The sequence below is a fragment of the Oryx dammah genome, unplaced genomic scaffold (assembly GCF_014754425.2).
Source record: "Oryx dammah isolate SB20612 unplaced genomic scaffold, SCBI_Odam_1.1 HiC_scaffold_26, whole genome shotgun sequence".
Lineage (NCBI taxonomy): Eukaryota > Metazoa > Chordata > Mammalia > Artiodactyla > Bovidae > Oryx > Oryx dammah.
The window spans coordinates 32084668-32109812 of NW_024070210.1; the positions used below are offsets into that span (position 1 = coordinate 32084668).

Here is a 25145-nt window from a genome sequence, read left to right on the forward strand (position 1 = left end):
TCTGTAATGAATAAGACAACTATCCCTATACTCCAAGGATTATTATTATTCCCCAGCAATTTCTCCCACAAACTGAAGTTTCTAGGGAGAGAAGAAAATCTAGGGAAGATGAAAGGAAATAAAAAGCCATCTCAGAAAACTTAGTTCCAGCTGATTAGTACTCAGTTGCTTCCGAACGACATCATGGAAGTCCAAAAGTCATCCCTTCTATTCCTTAATGGAGTTGACTTTATGTTGGAAAGGGAAATGAGAGAGGCAGTAAGTTGAACTCTCCCTAGACCAGCAATGAGAACTCTATTTAAAGATAGAGTTAAATTTCTTCATCATAAACACTGTTCAAACTCAGTAAGACTTGCCTAGAAAACTTCATAGTCCTAAGCCCCTAAATTTTAATCTGTCACTCCCATCTCTAAGCAGTATCTATGATCTCATTTGTGCTTCTAAATCACTACAGGTTTGTTTTGGTAGAACACATCTTTGAACTCTGCCATAGGCCTCCATTACATGTTTACGTATGAATTACATGGTTAAAAATATGGCCTTTAATTCACCAATGTTGTTTTTTTATAGCTAAGAACAGTCTTGGGAGAGTTTTCCGACTTAAATTTTTTTTTTCATGATTCGGTAGTAAAGCTAGTAGTATTAAGCATACCTGGATGATGTTAGATTTTTCTTTAGAATAGGCATAGTGGAAAGGCTGAGCCCAAAGGCAAAAACTGAGGGCATGTTACATAGATAAAAGCTTATTCTATATAACATCAATAATAATAGTGTTAATAGTGGTAAAAAGGAAAAGTACTATGGATAAGAAACATTAAAGTATTAATAAAACAAAATATGTAAGTACAATAAAAAGGAGAAAAATGTCTCTCAAGAATATATGAGGAAGGTTTCCAGGATGGACGATGAAATTATAGTGCCTTTTGCCACTTGAGTTACAGGGGTTTTTGCCATGAAATTTAACCATTTTAATACTTTTATGTGTGTCCAACACGGCCCCTAATTTTAACGCTTACTTTTAAACAGGATGCCACAGCTCATAAATGATTACTAAGCTCTTGCATTATCAGCTTCTCTTAGATTTAAAATGAGAGAATTGCTGACAATGCAATTCACTACAATACTCATTTGTCAATAGATAAGATTATCAATTGGAAATTACCCTGGTTAATAAGCTTCACTATGTCCAATATGCAGATCAATAAAAAAATTTGTAAAACAATCCTAGGTTTAGTAAATAGAAATTATCTTAAATACAATCACTGAAGAATAAAAAAAATTGTTGTAAGTCAATTTATCTCCTTAACACTATATAGAACTTGTACCATCTCTAGCATTTTCTCCTTAAACGTCCTTAAAGCTCAGGACCAATGCAGATTCAATAGCTATCTGTTAAAGAAGAGCTGATTACAACATGAGTATTCAAAAGAAGAGGCGTTCTGGAGACAGTCATGCCAATGATAACTAATATTTTCATAGCTTTTAATATGTGTAAGTCTTGTTCTATGTGCACTACATGTCTTCAACCAAGCTATCAACCTTTTGGAATAGACACTATATTACAGATGAGAAAAGCACAGAAAGTTTAAGTATCTTGCCCAAAGTCACCAGCTAGTGAGTAGCCACCAGAGTTAGTATTGAACTCAGGAAGTCTGAGTCCAGAGTATAAGCTCTATGCTGTAGCGCTTCTAATTCTACAGTAGAACAGACATCAGCATGAACATCTAGAGTCATTAGGCAGTATTTCACAAAGGGCGGTCCTTTCCTCATCAGCACGACCAGGGGTGCTAGTTTAGCATTCAGATTGCCAGGCTTAGACTCAGTCTCAGGGTTAAGCTGGGAATCTACATTTTAAATTAGAAATGCAGGAGATTAAGTCAAAATTTGAAAGACACTGTATTAAAGACTAAAACTATCGAGTGATGGTACATCCTGTAAGTATAAAAATATTACTTCCCTGTTCTAATTAATTCTGAATTGAAATAATCCAGTTTCTCTTTTATTTAGGGGACAGCTGGCTTAGTAGAGGGCTTCCCTTGTGGCTCAATTGGTAAAGAATCCGCCTGCAATGCTGGAGACCTGGATTCGATCCCTGGGTTGGGAAGATCCCCTGGAGAAGGGTAAGGCTACCCACTCCAGTATTCTGGCCTGGAGAATCCAGGTCGCAAAGAGTCGGGCACAACTCAAGAACTTTCACTATCAACTGGCTCAGTAGAATATTAGACTATTTCCATCCATTGATTGAAATAGTCTGATTTGTATTTTATTTATATAAAACTAAAATCATAAAAAAACTGAATGATTATTCTGTGGATTGGAAGAAAATCATCTGTAATACACTAACTTGTTAATGTAGTTAGTGTTACTTGGAATAGGGCAGTGTAGTATAATAGAAATACTAGTACATCTGGAGTAAGAAGATCAGATGCTATCACTAATCAGAATTATCACCTTCGATTCTTAGGAGCAGAAGGATCATTGCCAGTTCAACAAAACCAAAGGTTATTCATCTGACTGCATACAATTTTCCTACTCTTAGTTCAGTATTTCACTGATATTAAAATACAAGGATATTATCAAATCTATACTTATCTCTGTGGTTATTTATTTTTTTTTTCTCTGTGGTTATTTTGGAAGGTTAAATTTTATTTAATGGCTGCTAAATAAAAAAGCTACTAGGTTTAATGAATAATTTAAATTATGTTTTATATCAATTTGATTTCTATAAACAACAGCATAAAAACTTTAAAGTCAGGTTTTAGGAAATCTGCCTAAGAACAATGAAAGAGGTGCACAGATTTCTGGAATACTGGGAAGTCTTCAAAACAACCCTAGTATACGTTTTTGGTGAGACAGGTTTACTATCAAAGACTTGAGAAAAATCTATGTGCATCATACACAATGTATCATTAATTCTATAACAATAAGACAAGTAAATAATTTCCATAATTAAAATACTCCAACATAGGAAGTGAAATTACTTTAGCAACAACAAGTGAAAATGTTATGGAAATCCTTGAATAATTTTCAGTGTCTTTTCCAATAGATTTTTTCTATCAATCTTCTTAGCCTTACTTATGCACATTTCTCTCTCAGATTACACACACACACACATATATATAATAACATATATACACACATATATTTCTATTTTTAAATAAAAGATGTAAATTCTGTCTGGTAGGAACAGTGGAAATACTCATCTATGCTAAAAATCCATTAACATGCCAGAAGAGTGTCTTCTCTCATATGGCTTATGTCCCCACCTCCATCCAAACATTCTCACATAAAATGTAAGAAATGTATATACATAAAGACAATCAGCAAGTTGACCTAACACACTTGCTGCCATATGTTTACTTTTTCAGTACTGTAAGAAAAAAGTGACAATTTGACACTATGATTACAAAAAGATGTTTGTCTTTTTATATTTAATAGCATTCCAACAAATTATTTCTGAAATGCAGTGTTTTAAAGAAATTACTTTTCTCAAACAACTCCTTTTTCTTTTTCTTATCCTTTGAGAGAAGACGCTTTGTCTTATTTCTTTCTCTAACTCCAAAGCACCTTCACAATCTTTTACACAAAAAGCATGCTAAAAATAATGACCTAAGAATGAATATACAATGGAACATTATTGAACTATAAAGAGGAATGAAGTAATGACATTCTCTACAACATGAACGAACCTTGAAAACATGTTAAAGAGGACAGACACAAAACCCACATACTGTATGATTCCATTTATATAAAATGTGAATAGGTAAACCCATAGAGATAGAAAGTAAACTAGCAGTTGCCAGGAACTGGGGGGAGGGGAGGGTAGAGAATGAATACTATTGGGTATGGGATTTCTTTTAGTGCAAAGAACATTTTCTGGAATTTTTATAACTTTTAAAATATATTAAAAATGACTGAACTGTACCTTATGAAAGGTAAAATTTTATAATTATCTCAATTTTAAAAATAAAGAATGAGTGAAGGAATACTCACACTATTTCTATTTCATTTAGAGTTCAAAAATACTGCCCACTGACTAACATGTAACCCAACTTAACTTTCTCTACTTTAGGCATATTCTTGGTTGTCTGTTCCCCTTGCTTAACTAACACATCCTCAAAGAACGAAAAATTTTAGTACATTAAAGAAATCACAAAATCTTTTATTTATTTATTTATTTTTCTCTGCTTTTCTTTTTTTTTTTAATTTTAATTTTTACTTTATTTTACTTTACAATACTGTATTGGTTTTGCCATACATTGACATGAATCCACCACAGGTGTACATGAGTTCCCAAACATGAACCCCCCTCCCACCTCCCACCCTATATCATCTCTCTGGATCATCCCTGTGCACCAGCCCCAAGCATCCTGTATCCTGCATCGAACATAGACTGGTGATTCGTTTCTTACATGATAGTTTACATGTTTCAATGCCATTCTCCCAAATCATCCCACCCTCTCCCTCAGAGTCCAAAAGTCCGCTCTACACATCTGTGTCTCTTTTGCTGTCTCACATACAGGGTCATCATTACCATCTTTCTAAATTCCATATATATGTGTTAGTATACTGTATTGGTGTTTTTCTTTCTGGCTTATTTCACTCTGTATAATCAGCTCCAGTTTCATCCATCTCATTAGAACTGATTCAAATGTATTCTTTTTCATGGCTGAGTAACACTCCATTGTGTATATGTACCACAGCTTTCTTATCCATTCCTCTGCTGATGGACGTCTAGGTTGTTTCCATGTCCTGGCTATTATAAACAGTGCTGCGATGAACATTGGGGTACATGTGTCTCTTTCTATTCAGGTTTCCTCGGTGTGTATGCCCAGCAGTGGGATTGAAATGACTTAAGGTTATTGTACGATAGCTGTTTGTACCATGTCTACATTCAAAAGTATCAACTGAAAAATGATTATAAGGAACTATTCTCATTTTCTTCTTCTTCTTTCTTTTCTCTCCTTCTCTTCTTCTTTCTATCTTTTTACTAAGTAACAGAAGTAAATTTTGTTTGGGGTCAAAAGCAAAATGGACTGAATCATCAAATTCAATTCAATCAACACATTGATCACTGACTGTATTTAAGCACAGTGCTATGCTGGGAAACAAGGTCTATTAAATAAACTGAGAAGCCTATCTTAACAAATAAACTACAAAACTATCCTATATATCACTTTCTCTGAAACTTTCATCAGTCTGGAGAATACAGAGTTGGTAAAGGCAGCTCTTGACATAAACTATCAAGTGGTACAATAAATATTTATTAAGTGTTGACTCAATAAGATGGTATAAAACAAGGAAAAGAACATCAATTTTGCCCTCAAGTAGATACGGGCTTGAGTTCTAGACCTTCATTTTCTAGACTGTGTGCTTTGGGAAAGTTAGTTGACCTTCATGAACCTTACCATTTCTCATATAAATGGGAATAATTACCAACTGCGTGGCGTGGCATTATGAGGAATAAATGAGACAACATAAAGTGCCTAATAAAGCTTCAGGAAATGGAAACTATTGCTAAGATTATGTTCAGGGCTTCCCTAGTGCCTCAGTGGTGAAGACACCTCCTGCCAATGCAGGAGACATGGGTTTGATCCCTGATCCAGGAAAATCCCACATGCCACCAAGCAACTAAGCACACACACCACATTACTGCGCCTGTGCTCTAGGGCCCGGGAGCTGCAGCTATGGAAGCCTGCATGCCCAAGAGCCTGTGCTCCACAACAAGAGAAGCCACCACAGTGAGAAGCCCACGCATCTAGAGAGTAGCCCCCCGCTCGCATCAACTACAGAAAAACCTGACCAGCAACAAAGACCCAGCACAGTCAACAATAATTACAGAAAATTAAAAAAAAAAAAAAAAAAAGATTACGTTCAGGGCACCAAAGATCTGGAGGGTGAGTTAAGAATGAACAAGACAGACGGGCGCGGAGACGCTTCTGGAAGCTTGTTTTGGTTGGTGATGGTGGTACTGGAAAAACTACATTCGTGAAGCGTCATCTGACTGGTGAATTTGAGAAGAAGTATGTAGCTACCTTGGGTGTTGAGGTCCATCCTCTTGTGTTCCATACCAACAGAGGACCTATTAAGTTCAATGTATGGGATACAGCTGGTCAGGAGAAATTTGGTGGACTGAGAGATGGTTATTATATACAAGCTCAGTGTGCCATTATAATGTTTGACGTAACATCAAGAGTTACTTACAAGAATGTGCCTAACTGGCATAGAGATCTGGTACGAGTGTGTGAGAACATCCCAATTGTGTTGTGTGGCAACAAAGTGGATATTAAGGACAGAAAGGTTAAGGCAAAGTCAATTGTCTTCCACCGAAAGAAGAATCTTCAGTACTATGACATTTCTGCCAAAAGTAACTACAACTTTGAAAAGCCCTTCCTCTGGCTTGCTAGAAAACTGATTGGAGACCCTAACTTGGAGTTTGTCGCCATGCCTGCTCTTGCCCCGCCAGAGGTGGTCATGGACCCAGCCTTGGCAGCACAGTACGAGCACGATTTAGAGGTTGCTCAGACAACTGCTCTCCCGGATGAAGATGATGACCTGTGAGAAAGTGAAGCTGGGGCCCAGCGTCAGAAGTCTAGTTTTATAGGCAACTGTCCTGTGATGTCAGTGGTGCAGCGTGTTTGCCACTTTATTATATAGCTAAGCAGAACATGTGCTTAATCTTTGGATGCTGAAGGAGATGGATGGGCTTTGGAGTGAATGTGGCAGTTTAAAAAAAAATACCTTCATTTTTTGGACCTGCATATTTAGGTGTTTTGGAACACAGTTGTTTCCTCCTTGAGTTTCAAATATAAGACTGCTATAGTCACATGACAATATTGAGGGGTGGAATCTTGTTTGTTACTGTCATTCCCATTCCTTTTCGTTTAGAATCAGAATAAAGTTGTATTTCAAATATCTAAAAAAAAAAAAAAAAAAGAATGAACAAGACATTTTTGGATGGCATCACAGACTCACTGGACATGAGTTAGAGCAAGCTCCGGGAGATGGTGAAGGACAGGAAAGCCTGGCGTGCTGCAGTCCATGGGGTCTCAAAGAGTCGGACATGGCTGAGCAACTGCATTGAACCGAACTGAAGCCATTTTCAACTGCAGGTTCAGAAAGGACTTGGGAAAATGCAGCTGAATGCTGAATAATAAAAAGTGTCAGCTCAATTTGGCAGTACTCTGTAGAGGAATTTTTTGTCTATGGTCATGAGGGATACTGGTTTATAATCTTTTCCAGTAAAGTCTGCCTGGTTTTGGTATCAGGATTATGCTGGAATGAGTTCTCCCATTTTTCTGGCACTGGGAGCTACCCTTCCAAGACTGTATCAGTGAATGAGAATCTCTCCAGTCTCCTGTCCTAGCTCCCATTCTTTTTCCAGAGGTCTGTGGAGAAGAGATTCCAAGTAGGAGTGAACTATTTTTATATCAGTAGCTACCAATGGCTCTATGCTTGGCCTTTACTAATTCATTAAAGAAAAGCTCAAAATAAAAAAAAATAAAAAAAAGAAAAGCTCAGTCAAACACATCTTTATCTGCTTGTATGGTGCCTGTGACTATATTGTGGCACAGTCTCTGGTGACACAGTTCTTGTGTCCCATGTCTCTGGAGATGTCTGCCTTTCTGTGGACTTTAAGCTACCTGCTCTACATTATAAGCTATCTGATTGGTTCAAGAAATGCTATGATTTTACAGTTTATCTGACTTTTTATTATAGTCAGAAGTGACATTCTCCACCTTCCTCCTCCTAGGGAGAAACAGAAACCCCACATTCAGCAATATTTTAAAGGGAATTTCTATTTTATTAATCAGTAATAGCATGGGTTTGTAAAAAACACATTTACTCAGATTATGCTTGTTAAACATTTGGTTACATGGATTTGGGGCAGACTTGTTAGTCTGTGCCCCTTCTTCTGGGAACTCTATCAGAGATCTACACATATGTTTTTTAAATTACTGTCATACCTTATGAGAAAAAAATCAATTACACAAACTTTTAACTGTGATTTTAAAATTACTAAACCAATTGTAATTCTGAGATCTACTGTAACTTAACTATATTTCAAATACAAAGGCTAAAATTTTCATTTGCACTTGTGGTTAGAAATAGCTTCCAAATATATATAAGCTTTGAATTTCCTAATTCTCACATATCTGAAGTTACAATCACTATAGTGAGCTATAAAAGGTGCTAAGATATAAAGGAATTAAATTCAAGACATTTGTTGGTGTTGCTCAGTCGCCAAGTCATGTCTGATTCTTTGCGACCCCATGGGCTACAGCATGCCAAGCTTCCCTGTCCTTCACTATCTCCTGGAGTTTGCTCAAACTCATATCCATTGAGCCTACTCTTTGTGACCCCCATGGTCTGTAGTTTGCCAGGCTCCTCTGCCCGTGGAATTCTCCAGGCAAGAATACTGGAGTGGGTTGCCATTCCCTTCTCCAAGGGATCTTCTGACCCAGGGATGGAATCCAAGTCTCCTGCATTGCAGGCAGATTCTTTACCATGAGGGAAGCCCAATTCAATACATAATGTAAAAAAAAAAAAAATCTATCTGTGATTTCCCAAAAAAGTAACCAGATTTTGATAAATTATTGCAATTATATTAATTAGTTTTAGCACTTTGATATGTATTTTCTGAGCAACATATATCATCTATAAATAAGAAAATGGAAGAATGCTGTAATTTTAAACACCTTTGACAACTATTTAACCACAAAACATATACTCTAATTTTTTCCCACTGACTCTAGTAAAGCATGTCTGATTTTCTAATTTATTATTTACTATGAAGTTCTTAAAATTTTAAGAGAAAAACTAAAGAAAAATATTTTTTAAAGTGAACTATTTTAATACATCACAATATAATTTAATTGTTCCTGGGTTCATAACAAATACATGAATTTAAATACAAATACTTCATTAGTACTGAAGAAAGCTAAGTTGCACAGTGAAAGGGGGGAAAAATGAGTTGTTAAATTAAATTATTAAAAAGTTGCTTTCACTATAAAACTGTTAGATAATTAATCAGGGCTTAGAATCAGATAAGTGATATCATGTGATCAAAAATACACTCAATGAATTCAAAGCCAAGAGTTTTACTCTTAGATTCCAAAGATATCATCTTTTGGAACTCAATTCAATTTTTCTCTTTTGTGTAAAAATCTCAAAGTAATAATCCAGGGGAGAGGAGAAAGCTTGTCTTTACAGATTTCCCAAAAGCTTAGTGCTAGAATCTATGTTCTACCATTATCTTCAGTCAGTTTTTAATGGATGATCACTGAAAAACTACCACTGTTGCTGGTAAATGGCTTGGTTTCTTGATACACACACACATACACACACACACACACACACACACATATAAAACTACTATACATTTCAAAGTGAAATACATGATACTTCTTCCTGAAACAGCCATAATTTTGGGTTCAAGTATTTGTAGAAGAATTTATCTTCCAGAAAAGATGTGGTTTTGATTCCCTTGTGATAAGGTGAATTTCCTTCATTATCTTCAAGGCCCTTTGCGTATGAAAGATAGGATTGAATTCCTTCAAGGTCAGTCAAAGTCCTGAAAGCCCTAGAGGATTATTTTGGCACTCTGACTTTCCTAGTCTCTGAAACATCTGGCAACGTATCAGAGTTTTATCAGAGGAAAAAACCCCACAAAATTTATGGGGAAAAAAAGTTGTAACTGACTATTGCCAAAGGAATCATATTCATTCAAAAACTATTTAGTAGGGAGATATATATCAATTACAGAGTGAAACACTCGGCTCCTATTTGAAATGTTCTATCTATAGCCCACTGGGTATTTATTTGTCTTGGTTAAAGCTGACACAGGCCTGCTCCCCTAACTTCTGTATTATACTGTAACTGTGCTTAGTCACTCAGTCGCGTCTGACTCTTTGTGGCCCACGGACTGTAGCCCACCAGACTGCTCTGTCCATGGGGGTTCTCCAGGCAAGAATACTGGAGTGGGTTGCCATGCCCTCCTCAAGAGGGATCTTTCCAACACAGGGATGGAATCCAGCTCTCCTGCATTGCAGGTGAATTCCTTACCGTCTGACGCCCATGAATACTGGAATAGGTAGCCTACCTCTTCTCCAGGGAATCTTCCCGACCCAGGAATCAAACTGGGTCTCCTGCATTGCAGGCAGATTCTTTGTATTAGATGTAAAATTAAATGAAAATAATTTTTACACATATTAAATCTAATTATTCTAAATTCTTTCTAAATAAAACTGCATCACTAGCTAACATATTGGCTTCTTCTATTATTTTTATTGACATTAAATGTTAATTGGACATTATTTAATGACATTGTTTTAAGTCAACAAAAATTTAAATATTGCCATCTTGTGGCTATTCATATACATGAAACTGAAAACAATGTCACTTTCCTAAAGAGATTTACCTTTAAAATATTCCCAAATATATTTTCCTTATCAGCTGAGAAAAATGATCATTTTATTACATACAACCTTCTCCAAGGAGATAAAATTCATCTATACATTTAAGAAATTATATATTTTTTTAGAAAACTAAATTAAATATACAGTCATTGGCCATGAGTGGTAACAGAATTCAGTAGGACATCAGGCAGTTCTGATACTATCTGAGACATATTCCTTTGCTCGTATCTACATAGTCATGATTTAATACAATGAGGAAAGTTTTACAGGCAATTTTCCATAGGGTTCTAAAATATAATATCAACATAATAACTAACATCATTGTACCATTGTTAAGTTTAAAAAAGTGGTCAGGAGGGCAAAGTTCTGAAAAGCTGGAGCAAGAAAGGAAGAGAAAACAAACAGAAAAGTAAAAACATAAATAACATAATCTTAAGCTCTTTCTCATTTAGGTCTTCCTCAAAATGCCAAATGCCTAGTTACCTTTGCAATTAGACTGGCATTCAATACATGAGCTAAAAAAAAACACACAAATAAAAAGCAAAAAAAAAAAAATCTACTGCTCAAAATACTCCTAACACTTTTGCAGACAGAATTTTTAAACAAAAAAAATCTTAATTTCTACTGCCAAACTTCAGAATTTAAGTTATATAAAATTTGAATGACTAAGAAGCAAGAAGGCAAACAAGGCAACCTTGTAGAAACATAAAGACAACATCAAAATGCTGTGATACTGAGTATAGAAACATTTAGCCACATCATTTTGTTAATCAAACAATATAGAAAAGTTCATTCATAAGACAGCATTTAACATGAGAGTCCTTTGTTTTATAAGTTGTACCTGTTAATCAAATCACCACACAATATAAACAGCCTTTACAAAGCTCCTGAATATCCATAACTGCTGCCTTTATCATAATTTAAAACAGACAACTATGTTACAGACTTGTACATAGATAAAAAGATACTGACATTTAATTGTACAAGAACCAAAAAATAAGATTAAAAGAAAAATACTACCTAAGAGTTTTTAAAATCTATTAGAAATAGCATTTACTGATAAAAAGAACTAACATATATATACTCAAATACAGGATGAGAGTCTTAATCCCAATGGACTAAATGTGAAAAAATAAGATAATAGAGATAATAAGACATATAAAAGTAAAGAATTCTCATTATGTATTTGTTCAGTATCACAAGTATCAAACTACTATTACAAGAAAACTAGTCTTACCTTGCTGCTGTGAAAGTGAAATATCAGATTTATTTCTTACACGTATTAAACGACTTTGAATTGGCTTGTGTTCAACTTGCTTAACATCTTGGTCTTGCTTTTGTTGGTACTAAAGAATTAAAGATATGAAGTTATAACATCATTTTTTAAGTTACTTTTAAAAGATCTGAGCAATTATTTATGTGTTTATTATATAAAATTTGAATATTATGCATGCTTTCTAAGTACCAGATGGGTAACAGAGTACATTACGAAAGAAAAGAGATTACAAATAAAATCTTTCAAAAGATTTGGATAATATACAGATTTCAAATATGCAAATAGCTTCTATTTCTTACTAGAGAATTCAGAGCTACTTATAAATCAACTATTCTAGATACATACATGATGGATTCAGACAGGATAAAAACTTAATTTGGCCGTAAGTACTTCCATATAACTATTTTTGCATAAAATGAAAATCTGCATAATGTACTGCAATTTTCAAAAAGCTTTTATATATAATAACATCATTTAATTCTCACAAGTGTTGAGGAGGTATTATTATCCTTTGTCACTCAAGAAATGTAAATTCTACCATAAGCCTCATCATCTCTTTTCCTTACTACAATCTAATCAAATTTAAAATTTTCAGTAGTAAAATTCCTTCACAATCACACTTTACAAATTGTGACGAATTTAGCCATTCTTTCTTTCCTGTTTTATGAGTCTAGTTATGAATGAGTCTCTAAGAACAGCTACCAGATACAATTTGACAGAAACTTAAGATGTCTCTGAACTCTTACCAAAATATAAGCAGAGAAGAATCTGAAACCTATCCACACGGACTGAAATGTAACCACTCCAGTGCTGGCAGGTACCTATTTATCTACAGGTAAGAATGAGCAATTTCAAGCTGCAATAGTCACAACTAGCCTTACCGCTGGTCTTTTAAGTTTAGAGCCTTTGATATGTAGGTTTCTGCCCTGAAGGAAATATTATTTTGATGTGTATTTCTAAGATGAGTACTATGACTATCTTGGGCCACTTCAACTAGAACCTTCCTATGAACCTTCCTACTGACTGCCTCCCTTAACCACAGAGTACTGTGGGGCTTCCCAGGTGACTCAGTGGTAAACAACCTGCCTACCAATGCAGGAGACTCAGGAGATGCAGGTTTGATTCCTGGATCAGGACGATCCCCTGGAGAAAGGAAGGGCAACCCATTCCGGTATTCTTGCCTGGAAAATCCCATGGACAGAGGAGCGTGGCAGGCTATAGTCCAGGGGATCACAAAGAGGTGAGCACGCACGCATTCAGATTATGGGGCTAAATTGCTTGTATTCAAATCTGGGTAAGGCATTACCTAGCTTTGACACTGAGTAAAGCATTACCTAGCTTTGACTCTGGGTAAGTTACTTAATGCCCAAATACCTTGATTTCCTCATTCATAAAATGGGGATGATAATAATAATTACCTCAGTACGTTGTTGTAAGGATTAAATGAGTTAAATATGTAACAAACATAGAACAGCATCCAGTTGAGTATAAGCACTAGAAATAAGTTTATGCTATTATTATCACCAGTCAGTTTTTCCTTTAATAAAGGAAATCTAAGAAATGAATTTTTTTGAAGCCATTCTAATGGTAACACTTTGCAGTTTTATTTTAAAACAGGCCAATAAATAAAGGAAAGCAATCTTTCTTTTATTTTTTAAATATCTTTATTGAGGTACAATTGATAGACAATAAACAGCATATATTTCAAGTGTATCATTTGCTAAATTTTGACATATGTATATTCTCAATAAGTGATCATCACAATCAAGATAATATGAATAAATCCATCAGTCTCAAAAGTTTATTCATAACCTTCTGTATTCCTTCCTATAACTACAGATTAGCTTGCATCATCTAGAATTTTATATAAGTGGAATCATAAAGTACGCACTCTTATTTGGGTGTGGGTTCTGGCTTTTTTCCCGTCAACATAACTCTTGTGAAATCATCTATGTTACTCTATGTATTGGTAGTCCATGGCTTCTTCTTGCTAAATAGTATTCCATCTTATAGATATGCCAAAACGTGTATATTTAGCAACTTATGGACATTTGTGTGTGTAAAGTTTTTGCTGTTGTTTAGTCACTAAGTCGTGTCCGACTCTTTTGTGACAACATGGATGGCAGCTGTCAGGCTCCCCTGTCCGTGAATTTCCTAGGCAAGAACACTGGAGTGGGCTGCCATTTCCTTCTCGGAGGGATCTTTCTGACCCAGGGATGGAAAATTGCTATCAACATTCATGTGTGAGTCTTTGTGTAGACATGTTTTAGTTTCTCTTGGGTAAATAAATACTTAGAAGTGAAATGTCTGGGTCATATGGTAGGTGTATGTTTTACTTTTTTAAGAAATTGCTAAACTGTTTTCCAAAGCAGTTGAATCATATTACATTCCCACAGCAGTGGGAGTTTAAGTGCTTTACATTTGCCAAAATTTGGCTTGTTAGCCTTTCTAATTTTAGATGTTCTAATGGGTGTGTAGTAGCATTTCATTGTGGTTTTAATTGGCATTTTCCTAATGATTACTTGATGTTGAAAATCTTGTTATGTGCTCACTTCTTTCGGTAAGGTATCTATCCAAAGATTTCATCCATTTTTAAATTGGATTGTTTTCTCAATATTGAATTCTGAGTTCCCTATAGATCCTAGATATAAGCTTTTTATCAGATAAGTGATTTTCAAATATCTTCTCCCAATCTGTAGCTTGTCTTCTCATTCTTTTAACAGTGTGTCTTAAAGCGAAGTTCTTATTTTTTGATAAGACCAGTTTATTAATTTTTTTCTTTCACGGACAGAGTTTTTGGTGCCATTTTTGCCTAGCCCAAGGCCACAAACAACTTTTATTTTATTACAGAAGTGACTAACAGATATTTATTCATTATTAGTTTTTTCTTGATCTTTATTTGGTCATAGGTTGTTAATATTAAACCCTACATAATAGTGTATTCCATAAACAATCTTTATCTTATACATTTTTGGCTTTCATCCGCAACACCCTGCAATGCTATATAGTACCATACCATGACTATTTATTGAATAAATTAATCCACAATGAGAAACATTGTAATAGCATTGTAATTAAGTGCTATTGCATTTAATTTAACATGAGCATTCTTTTTTTTTTTACATCTTGGAGAGTATCCTATTTTTTCAGTACACAAGAATTCACGAATTTTAATATAATAAATATTTACTGAATACCTACTATGCACAAACTACTAAGCTAGTTATTGCATGGGAATATAGAACATAGCTATCTACCTAGGTAACAGGCATTTTTATATACATTATTTCTAATTTTTAATTTAAAGACAAGGAAATTAAGGCTTAGAAATAAGCTATGTATGTATTCAAGGTCCCAGCTAGAAGTTGTATAAGCTAAGATTTATAGCCAAGTTTGAGTCAGTTAAAAAAAAAAAAGAAAAAAGGAGGCATGATTTGAGGCTGTCTGACTCCAGAGACTGTGCTCTTGATAGTGTACCATGCTAAGGCAATACTGTTACCATTCTGATTTAAGTAAAGTACAAGTACTTAATTGGGTACCTGAGGAAAGTCTTCAGTGGCTTCTGATAATTTAACATCACTTTCTTGTGCTGTCAGAAGTGTCCTGGGAAGAGTAACTGGAGGATCTGGCTGCAACTCCAATTCTCCCAAACTCATTGGACCATGACTAGCACATAAATCTTCATAAACAGCATCTGCTATCAAATAAGTAAACAAAAAGTTAAAACAAACTATTTCTTAAAGGAAGAAAAATTGGCTAAAATTACCAATATTTCTCACCTGCTGAATTAGAAATAGAAATACGTCAACAGAAAATGCCTGTCACCAAGCCTTCATTGCAATTAAAACCAAAGCTCTGAGCAAATTCAAAAAGTACCTATGTTCAAACATGTCTATGGATTATTCTAGGGTTCCAGTCAGCAAGTTGTTTATGCAGCCCCTACACAACACCCACTCTTACATACCAACTTCCAACCCTCCAGAATACCTTTTCGGTCAATAAAAGTCAATAGAATACTTTCTATCTAAAATGTAATCTTAAAGCAAAGGACAATTTCCTGACTAGAAAATGTTGACATTGCTTAGCTCTGCTCTGTAGATATTTTTCTTCAAACAATCAAGCTCCTCTTTTCCTTATCCAAATGACATCTCAATCAAATCAATGAAAAGAAGACAATATGAACAGAAACAAGTATTTATCTAATAACATCACTGTACATTTATATTGCACTTTAAACTCCAAGCACTTTCACATACATGATCTCATGTAATTTGAATCTCACAATCATTCTGTAAGGTAAGAAGATCAGATAATTTTATAACTGTCTTTCACTGACAAAGCTAAGGCTCAGGAAAGTTAACCAATTGTTCAAAAATCAGAATTCTAGTTAAGAGGTGTATAGGAACTAAAATCCTCATCTTTCAACTCCTACTCACTGTTCCTTATTTCACATTCTTGCTAAATTATTTCTCAGAAAATTCTGTTTTTCCTAATTAACAGTCATCTTTTAAATACAGCACAGTATGGTCTATCTCATTTTAATCAACAGAAATAGACCTGAAGCTCTACACATAAACTAAATTGTTTCAAATGAAATGATACTTTAAGACCCCACAGATATTATGTTCCACTTACAGGTAGTCTGTTCAAAATTTCTTAGGTATAGTGAATAATCACTCTCTATTTTTTTACATTAATCTGTATTTTTAGATAAGTGAAAGTTGCTCAGTTGTGTCTGACTCTTTGAAACCCCATGGACTGTATACAGTTCATGGAATTCTCCAGGCCAAAATACTGGAGTGGGTACCTTTCCCTTTGTTGGGATCTTCCCAACCCAGGGATCGAACCCAGGTCTCCCACATTGCAGGCAGATTCTTTACCAGCTGAGCCACAGTTTTACATAAAGTTATAAGAAAAACATAACTTGACAGGGGAAGAACTTAAGTAGGTAATTCACAGAAGAGCAAATCCAAATAATCATCAAATATAAACTCACCAGGTGTCAGTCATATGTTTATACTTTAATTGACAAAAATAAAAAAGATAATAAAAATAATATCTGGCAGGGATACAGGGGAAAGGTTGTAATATATTACTGATAAAGATAAATTAGTTTAAACCTTTAAGACAGCAACTTGGCATATCTATTTTAAAATTTAAAATATATTTTCCCTTGGACCTGTTATTTCTGGGAAACTACTCCCTAAATATAAAACGCAGTAATATGTTAAGCTATGTTGTTGTTGTTAGTCGCTCAGTTGCGTCCGACTCTGTGATCTCATGGACTGCAGCCTGCCAGGCTCCTCTGTCCATGGGATTCCCCAGGCAAGAATACCTGAGTAGGTTGACATTTCCTTCTCCAATGTTAGGCTATACATGAGTGAATATTTACTCTAGCATTGTTTATAGTGAGGGGAAATGGTAATAAAGTAAACATTCATCAATAGAGCAATGACTGAATAAATTACTGGAAATCCACACTGAAAGGTTTTATGCAGTCCATAAAGAGAATGAATTTAAGTAATACTAGTTGACCTGGAGTAATTTCCACAGGGTTTCCTGGGTGAAAACAAAATGCATGATATAATCTCAACTTGAAAAATGACAACAAATATACACACACCATATGTACCTATCATATATAACTATATGCAGAAGGGAAAAAAACCTAAAAGGTTACATATCAGAATCTTAACATGTGTTACCTGAGATAAGGCATAAAGTGGGACAGGAAAAAATGTGAGGAGGAGGGGTAGATGAAGAACATTCAAAAAAAAAAAAGAATCTATACTTTAAAGTAATATATAATATAATCACATTTTATTTTTATATAAAATGATATGTGGCTGACACATGGGTGTAATAAAAAAAATTAATTACAAAGACATAAGATAGACTGTGATAAAAGAAAAAAATTATATGTATGTAGAAACCCACAAAGTGTATAAACAAACATCTCCCAAAAGCATTAAAAGTGCATAATAACTCTCCGCTCATAAAACACTCTATCACTTAACCTTTATTTACTGACTATGCTACATTCTCTGCTAGATGACAGAGCTATGACAGCAGACAAGATAAAGTCCCCACTCTCATGTGAGATTACAAATCAGTGTGCTAAGAGCAACATTAGGCAGCTGACATTAGAGGACTACACAGAGAGAATATTTGACGGTATCGAACTCAGTGATAAGGGGTCAGGCAAGGATTCCATGATAGCAATGACAACAATGTTGCATTAGCTACATCACTTCTAAAAATTACACTCATTGAGTGTAATTATGTTAGTTATCCCTTTTTAAGAGGGATGCTCAAAGGATTATTCCATTCAAGTCAAATTTAATTAATTATAATTTGAAATCCCTCATTTTATTTTTCTAGAATACTATTGCTTTGAAAAAGCAGTCTGCTTGAATCACCAGTGCCAGCAGCAGCTTTGGTTCTTGCATGTCTAGTAAGTTATTCCATTTGTATGAAACCCAAAGGCACCTCAAATTCCATTCATTCTTATTTCCTCCTAATTCTATCTCTCCTCCATATCTCCTCTCTCCCTCAGTGAATGGAGATACCAACTATCTAATCATTCTAGCCAGAAACCTGGAGATTTCTTAGACCTTCTCTTCTTTTGCATTTCTCATATCCAAACTAAGTCTTGTCTACTCTCCTTCTCAAATGTCTACCAAATCTCCCTTTTTATACTTCCCTGCTGCTCAATAATGACTCACCAAGTTTACTATAACTGTCTCAGCTAGAGGCTCCTTGCCTCCAGCCTTAATTCTCTCCAATCTATCCATCACACTTGCACCTCACATATTCTTGCCAAATAAAAGGCAAATTTGATCATTTCACTCATTTATATACAATCCTTAATGGATCTGTGGATATTATAAAACATTCAGAATTGATAGAAATTCACAAATGCCTTTTCCATGGGAATAAATATAAAGCAAGATTGGAATTATTTTCCATTTTGCACACAAATAAATCTCTACTATCTTACAGTAAATGTAAAAACCACTGGATATTATCATCTATATCTACCTGGTTTCTGCTTACTGGTCCAATTTCATTACATCCTAAGCTCTATCAGTAACAAAGTACTTACATTTCCCTGCTTAAGTTTCTTTGTCCTTTCAACTTCTCCCCTTCTCTTATTATGTATTCTGTCATGAAGGTTTCTCTTACACTTACTACACAGCAAATGCCTATTCATCATTGAGAACTCATTTCAAGTAAGCTCCTCACATATGATGTCTTTCTTGATTGCCCTCCCCAGATACAATTGACCTGTACCCCCAACCCTATTTGGACTGCTTTACAATAACCACAATAACCTATTGCATGTTTTTGGTTTCTCATATACTATCTCTACTACAGAAAAAACTCACTAAGAATAAGGCGTTACCAGGTTTTATGTTCCTACTGCTTAGAATATGCTTAGAGAAGAGCAAGCAATCAAAAAATATTTTCTGAATAAGTAAATGAACAAACTGGACCATGTTTATCACACTTCATAGTCTGGCTAATTCCTCTAATATTCAGTTTCACATTGGCTCTTCTGGGAAACCTCCTCTGAGCCCTCATGTGGGAGTTATTCCTCCTCTGCGCTCCCAGAGCAGCCTGTGTTGTTGCATGAATCAACAATATTGTAATTGTTGTCTCACATTATCCTACATGAGTTTGTAAACTTCCTGGAGAGCAGACAGCTATTACCTCTGCCTCTCAAAACCCTTATTTAGTACTAATACAATGACGGGTACATGCAGGTATTTAGTGCATTTTCTGAGTAAATGAAGAGTTATAATTGGTAGTAAATCTCAGAGTCCTCAGTTTGTTCAAAATACCACTTCACATTTTAGGGTTCTTAAAAAAATTCTTCAAACCTTATTTAGCATCTTTTTGTTATTCAACCCAACGCCAGAGCCTCAGAATTAGAAACAGCGGTATAGGACTATGAGTTGCAAATAGGATACTTTCTGAAAATGAGCAGAAGTCGGGACAGGCAAAGTAAGAACAGATGAGCCTCTGTAAACAAAGCTATTAGAAATCAACATGAAAGGCACGGGATTAGACAGTAGCAGAAATAACGATACACGGGACTCATTCTTCTACAATAACCATAATGTAACAAAATACTTAAAACAAGAGGGACAAACTAGTCCTCTTTAGGCACCTTTTCTTTAGGCAACTGTGTGTAATTTCTGGTTCTATTAAATGTATTTGAGAAGGTATTTTTACTTTCTCCAAAACAGTATCCTGTGTCAAGCATAGTGCTAACTACTTTATATACAAGAGCTGACTCATTTGAAAAGACACTGATGCTGGGAAAGATTGAGTGCGGGAGGAGAAGGGGACAACTGAGGATGAGATTGTTGGATGGCATCACTGACTCAATGGACATGGGTTTGAGTAGACTCCAGGAGTTGGTGATGGACAGGGAAGCCTGGCGTGCTGCAGTTCATGGGGTCGCAAAGAGTCGGACACGACTGAGCGATTGAACTGACTGACTGACCTCTAATAACCTTATGAGGCAGATATTGTTTGTGATAAACAGCTTCCACTACGGCCCCCTAACAATTGTCTCCTGGTATTCAGACCTTTCTGTAATCCCTTGCTATATTATTCCAGGATTGGTCTTTGCTATTAACTGAATGTGGCAGAAGTGATGACATGTCACTTCTGACTTTAGGTTATAAAAGACACCATGGGTTTCCATCTTGGGTGCTCACTGGTCTCAGATCATCCACTCTGGGAAAAGCGAACTGCTACGTCATGAGCAGCATAACAGTAAGGCTCATGTGGTGAGGAACTGACGCATCTTGCCAACAGTCATGTGAATGAGCTTGGAAAGCAGATCCTCCAGCCCCAGCTGAAGTCCTTAGATGACGGCAGCTCCAGCCAACAGATTAACTTCACCCCAGGAGAGATTCTGGGAACCATGCAGCCACACCACTCCTAGGTTCATGGCTTTCAAAACTGTGAGAGATAATAAATACTTCCTGTCTTCATCTGCTAAACTTTGGGGTAATTTATTACACAGAAATAGATAACTAGTACATTAATATTATCTCTACTTGATAGATGAAGAGACATGGGCTCGGAAGATTAAGTTACTTGCCCCAAAATACAGATCTGGAATTTAAAATGATTTCCAAAACTTCAAAAGCTCAAGCTCTTAGCCACTCTATTATACCGACTCATCTACATACTTAATCTAATGCCACATTCAGTTCAGTTCAGTCACTCAGTCGTGTCTGACTCTTTGTGACCCCATGAACCACAGCACGCCAGGCTTCCCTGTCCATCACCAACTCCCGGAGTCCACCCAAACCCATGTTCATTGAGTTGGTGATGCCATCTAACCACGTCATCCTCTGTTGTCCCCTTCTCCTTCTGCCCTCAATCTTTCCCAGCATCAGAGTCTTTTCAAATGAGTCAGCTCTTTACATCAGGTGGCCGAAGTATTGGAGTTTCATCTTCAACATCAGTCCTTCCAATGAACACCCAGGACTGATCTCCTTTAGGATGGACTGGTTGGATCTCCTTGCAGTCCAAGGGACTCTCAAGAGTCTTCTCCAACACCACAGTTCAAAAGCATCAATTCTGTGGCACTCAGCTTTCTTTATAGTCCAACTCTCACATCCATACATGACCACTGGAAAAACCATAGCCTTGACTAGATGGACCTTTGTTGACAATGTCTCTGCTTTTAATATGCTGTCTAGGTTGATCATAACTTTCCTTCCAAGGAGTAAGCGTCTTTTAATTTCATGGCTGCAATCATCATCCGCATTGATTTTGGAGCCCCCCAAAATAAAGTCAGCCACTGTTTCCACTGTTTCCCCATCTAATTTGCCATGAACTTATTATTGTTTTCAATTCAATTAAATAAATATCTACAGAGTACCTACAATTAAAAATGCACTGGTCTGTAGGTAACCAGTTAGGTGATACCATAAGGAGGGGCTGAATAGGATACATCCTAATGGATTTTATTCTGCAACAATTCAGTAAGTACCTCTTTGTTCACAAGTACCAAGCAGCTCTCAAGTGATCTGTGAGAGCCATCTAGTGTCGATTCTATTTAATCACAATCTGCATAGTTAGCTGGATACAGATATAGAAGTTGTATTTTATACTACTTTGAACCCTACCTTAAAATACTGAAACATGTATAATGTCATATGAGAAACAAATAGCCAGTCCAGGTTCGATACAGGATGCTTGGGGCTGGTGCACTGGGATGACCCAGAGGGATGGTACAGGGAGGGAGGTGGGAGGGGGGTTCAGGATAGGGAACACGCATATGCCCGTGGCGGATTCATGTTGATGTGTGGCAGAACCAATACAATATTGTAAAGTAATTAGCCTCCAATTAAAATAAATAAAGTTAAATAAAATAAATAAATACTCTTACTATGTGCATAAATAAATAATTCAAATTTTAATTTATTTATTCCCATGGAAAATTCAGTCTTGAGGGTCTCTCACTTCTGAATGCTAAGGTGGAAAGCTTAATATAAAACTAACAGTCTAAATACTCTACACTGATGTATTTCTTTCTGATTTCTGGCAAATCTGCATGACTCCAGAAGTTCTTTTCATTTAAGAGACTGCAATAATAAACATGAGATTATCAATAAATGAGAATATAGTTGATCCTCATTACTCTGAAGATTTCATTTCTATAAATCCACCTGATAAAATTTATTTGCAACCCTGAAATCGACACTCACAGCACATGCAACTTGTGGACATGCATGCATGCATACAGCAGGGAAAACCTGAATCACCCTACACACAACTCAGCAGGTGAGGCTGAACACAGGCTGCTCTGCTTTCTTATCAGTGTAACTGTGAACAAGTATTCTTCTTTGCTGTCTATTTAGTGACAGGTTTTCCACATTCTTATATGTTTTGTTGGTGATTTTGCTCTTTAAAATGGCCCCCAAACATAGTGCAGAAGTGCTCTTTAGTGTTCCAAAGTGCAAAAAGCTTTGATGGGCCTTACAGAAAAAATATATGTGCTAGGTAAGTTTCATTCAGGAATGAGTTATAGCGCTGTTGCTCATGAGAATCAGTGTTAATGAATCAACAGTGTGTATTAAATAAGTGCCTTTAAATAGAAACATACATAAAGCAAGGTTATATATTGGCAAAAATGTTATATATATATTAATAAATATAATAAATATAATATAATATATAGGCTCATAGGAACCTAACCCAGTATTTCCTCTAGGAAGAGTAGCTCAGTATTTCCTAATTCAGTGTTTGTGGTGTCTCTATTATAGGACCTAATGAGAATCAACTGCATATACCAGAAACTGATATTCTCTATTCTACTCTTATTCTCAAACTGTTACAACAAAAAGTTTAGTTAACAAAGTTTCAAAGTAACACTGAGTGCACTGAGTGCACTGAGTTCTGAGTCAGAAATTCCTACAGCATAAAGAGTGAACTTCTACAGTATTACCTAATTAAACATTGTCCTACACAAGATGTTATGTGAGTTTTCATGTGCTAGTTATCTTTTTCCCAATATACATTAAACTAAATAATATCACTACTAAAAATCTTAAGTAGACATACACATATTACCAAAACTATCTCATGCCCCACCCAGAGATTCATGTACCAACACCGTTACATGAATCACATTTGGGGAAACATTGCTATATATAGAAAAAGTCATTATCAAACTTTTCAATTATGAATACCCTTTTAAATAAAGAAGGTTTGCAAGCTTCTACCTGAAAACAGTTATGCTTTTCTTAATTCAGAGTAGGAACACTACTGTAGATTATAATACAAAACAGAATACAGCATTCGACATGAAAACAGTACAAAGAGAGTGTGATGGGATTCAAAGTAAATATTCTAACAGACACTACATCAGGAAGTAGTGGCGAATACCTGCAACCACGTCACATTGCTGAGATGATGGCTTCAGAGCACATTTTGCATCTGAGGACTCGGCCTTAGCCATAGGCTGCTGTGCGTGAGCGGAAAGTCCCATGAAGACGCTCTCTGCTGCTGCTGCTGTCAGCCTCTGTCCTTCACTAAGCTCACCCACACTGTTTTCCAAGTCCTGTAACGAGTAGAAACCATTGTTATAAACATCACATTAAAATCAAGTCAAAACAAAAAATATCTGTCAAATGGATCAGGATGCAGACCACCTGATTGCTTGAAAAGTATTTTAGAAAGTGCTTATCAAGCCACATACACATTACATGAAAGTTAGTTTAATAAGATACCTAAGTGTCGGCCTTGCTTTTCTTATGAAGTATTTCTTCTGAAGTTAAATATCCATTATCTGTTTATTCAACCTCCAAATTAGACAGCAATAAAACACACCAGAAATTTTTTATTATTTAAAACACTAAATGCTGGCACACAACCTAAACTGCTTATACAGTTTAAAATTAGAATATAGAAAATTTACCTCTTGTTCTTTCTGAATGAAAATCAGCTAAAGTTGTTAGAATGAAATTTATAATGAAACACTTGCTGAAAATGTACAAAAAGTACAAATATGCTTCTTTACCAAATATATACTTTAAAAATGATGTGTTAAAATTCTTTCTGTGTTAAAAACTAGATGACCTAATCACAAGCACATGTTGTGACTTGGAGATATTCTAATTAATGAGTTTACTAATCATGAACTGAATAAAAATTTCAATATATGAAGGCTCTCATATTTTTTATTTAAAAGAAGTTTAATTTCAACCAAGGGTTTTTTTAAAAAAAAAAACAACTAGAATATATGAAGAAATCACTGCTGAAACATCTTTGATGACTGTTGACTACAAAATAAAATCTAACTGCTTAGCTCATCATTCACAATTTTCTACAATTTACCTTAATCATCCTCTACAGATTTATAGCTCCCCTTATTCTGTAACCTGACTTTTCTTAAAGAATATCAATGGCTCAACATCCTCTAAACAGGAAAAGATTGCTTTTTAATTAATATGAAACCCTTGGAGATTCTTGGGCAGAGTTTAGGATGACGGCAGACACATTTTTCTTAGAAATATTTCACAGGACCTATATTACTCTACTGCTTACCATATAAATGTTGTGCAATATACAGTACCTTCTCTTTGATGAACATTTTCAAGGGTACTTGTAATTGCTAAATTACCTAACACCTTAATACTCTGTGGAAGATTTAGCTTCCCTATTCATGCAACGCTCTAATACCACATAAGCATTTATCATTTTTATATCATACTCAACTCTCGGACTCACGTCAACTCTAAGTTAGTTAATCTATAATCTACAGTAGTACACCTAGCCCATCCACATAAATGCACAAAGTGCAGTTCTGTCCTCAGACTGCTCTCACTGACCAGATGCTCCCTCTGGGCAAAGAGAAGCAACAGAAAATGGCTACTATTTTCTTACCAAAGCAGTATTTTAACTCACAAATATATCATTAT

At 35.5% G+C, this 25145-nt stretch overlaps 2 protein-coding genes across 6 annotated transcripts in view; one reads left to right on the forward strand and one right to left on the reverse strand.

Moving 5' to 3' along the window:
• KIAA0586 (KIAA0586 ortholog) overlaps positions 1-25145 on the reverse strand; it is a 140137-nt gene that overhangs the window by 26638 nt on the left and 88354 nt on the right. For 3 of the 5 annotated variants that reach the window (XM_040226336.1, XM_040226334.1, XM_040226338.1), the window contains 3 exons: positions 23611-23785; positions 15234-15391; positions 11656-11764 (listed from right to left, as the gene is read on the reverse strand). In XM_040226336.1, the coding sequence (XP_040082270.1) occupies positions 11656-11764; positions 15234-15391; positions 23611-23785 (442 nt within the window). The remainder of the gene's footprint in view (positions 1-11655; positions 11765-15233; positions 15392-23610; positions 23786-25145) is intronic. The other 2 variants (XM_040226337.1, XM_040226335.1) reach the window with 1 other exon arrangement.
• LOC120852881 (GTP-binding nuclear protein Ran-like) lies at positions 5925-6834 on the forward strand. The gene has a single exon (XM_040226355.1). It carries the CDS (start codon positions 6175-6177, stop codon positions 6559-6561), a length of 387 nt encoding a protein of 128 aa, XP_040082289.1. The 5' UTR covers positions 5925-6174; the 3' UTR covers positions 6562-6834.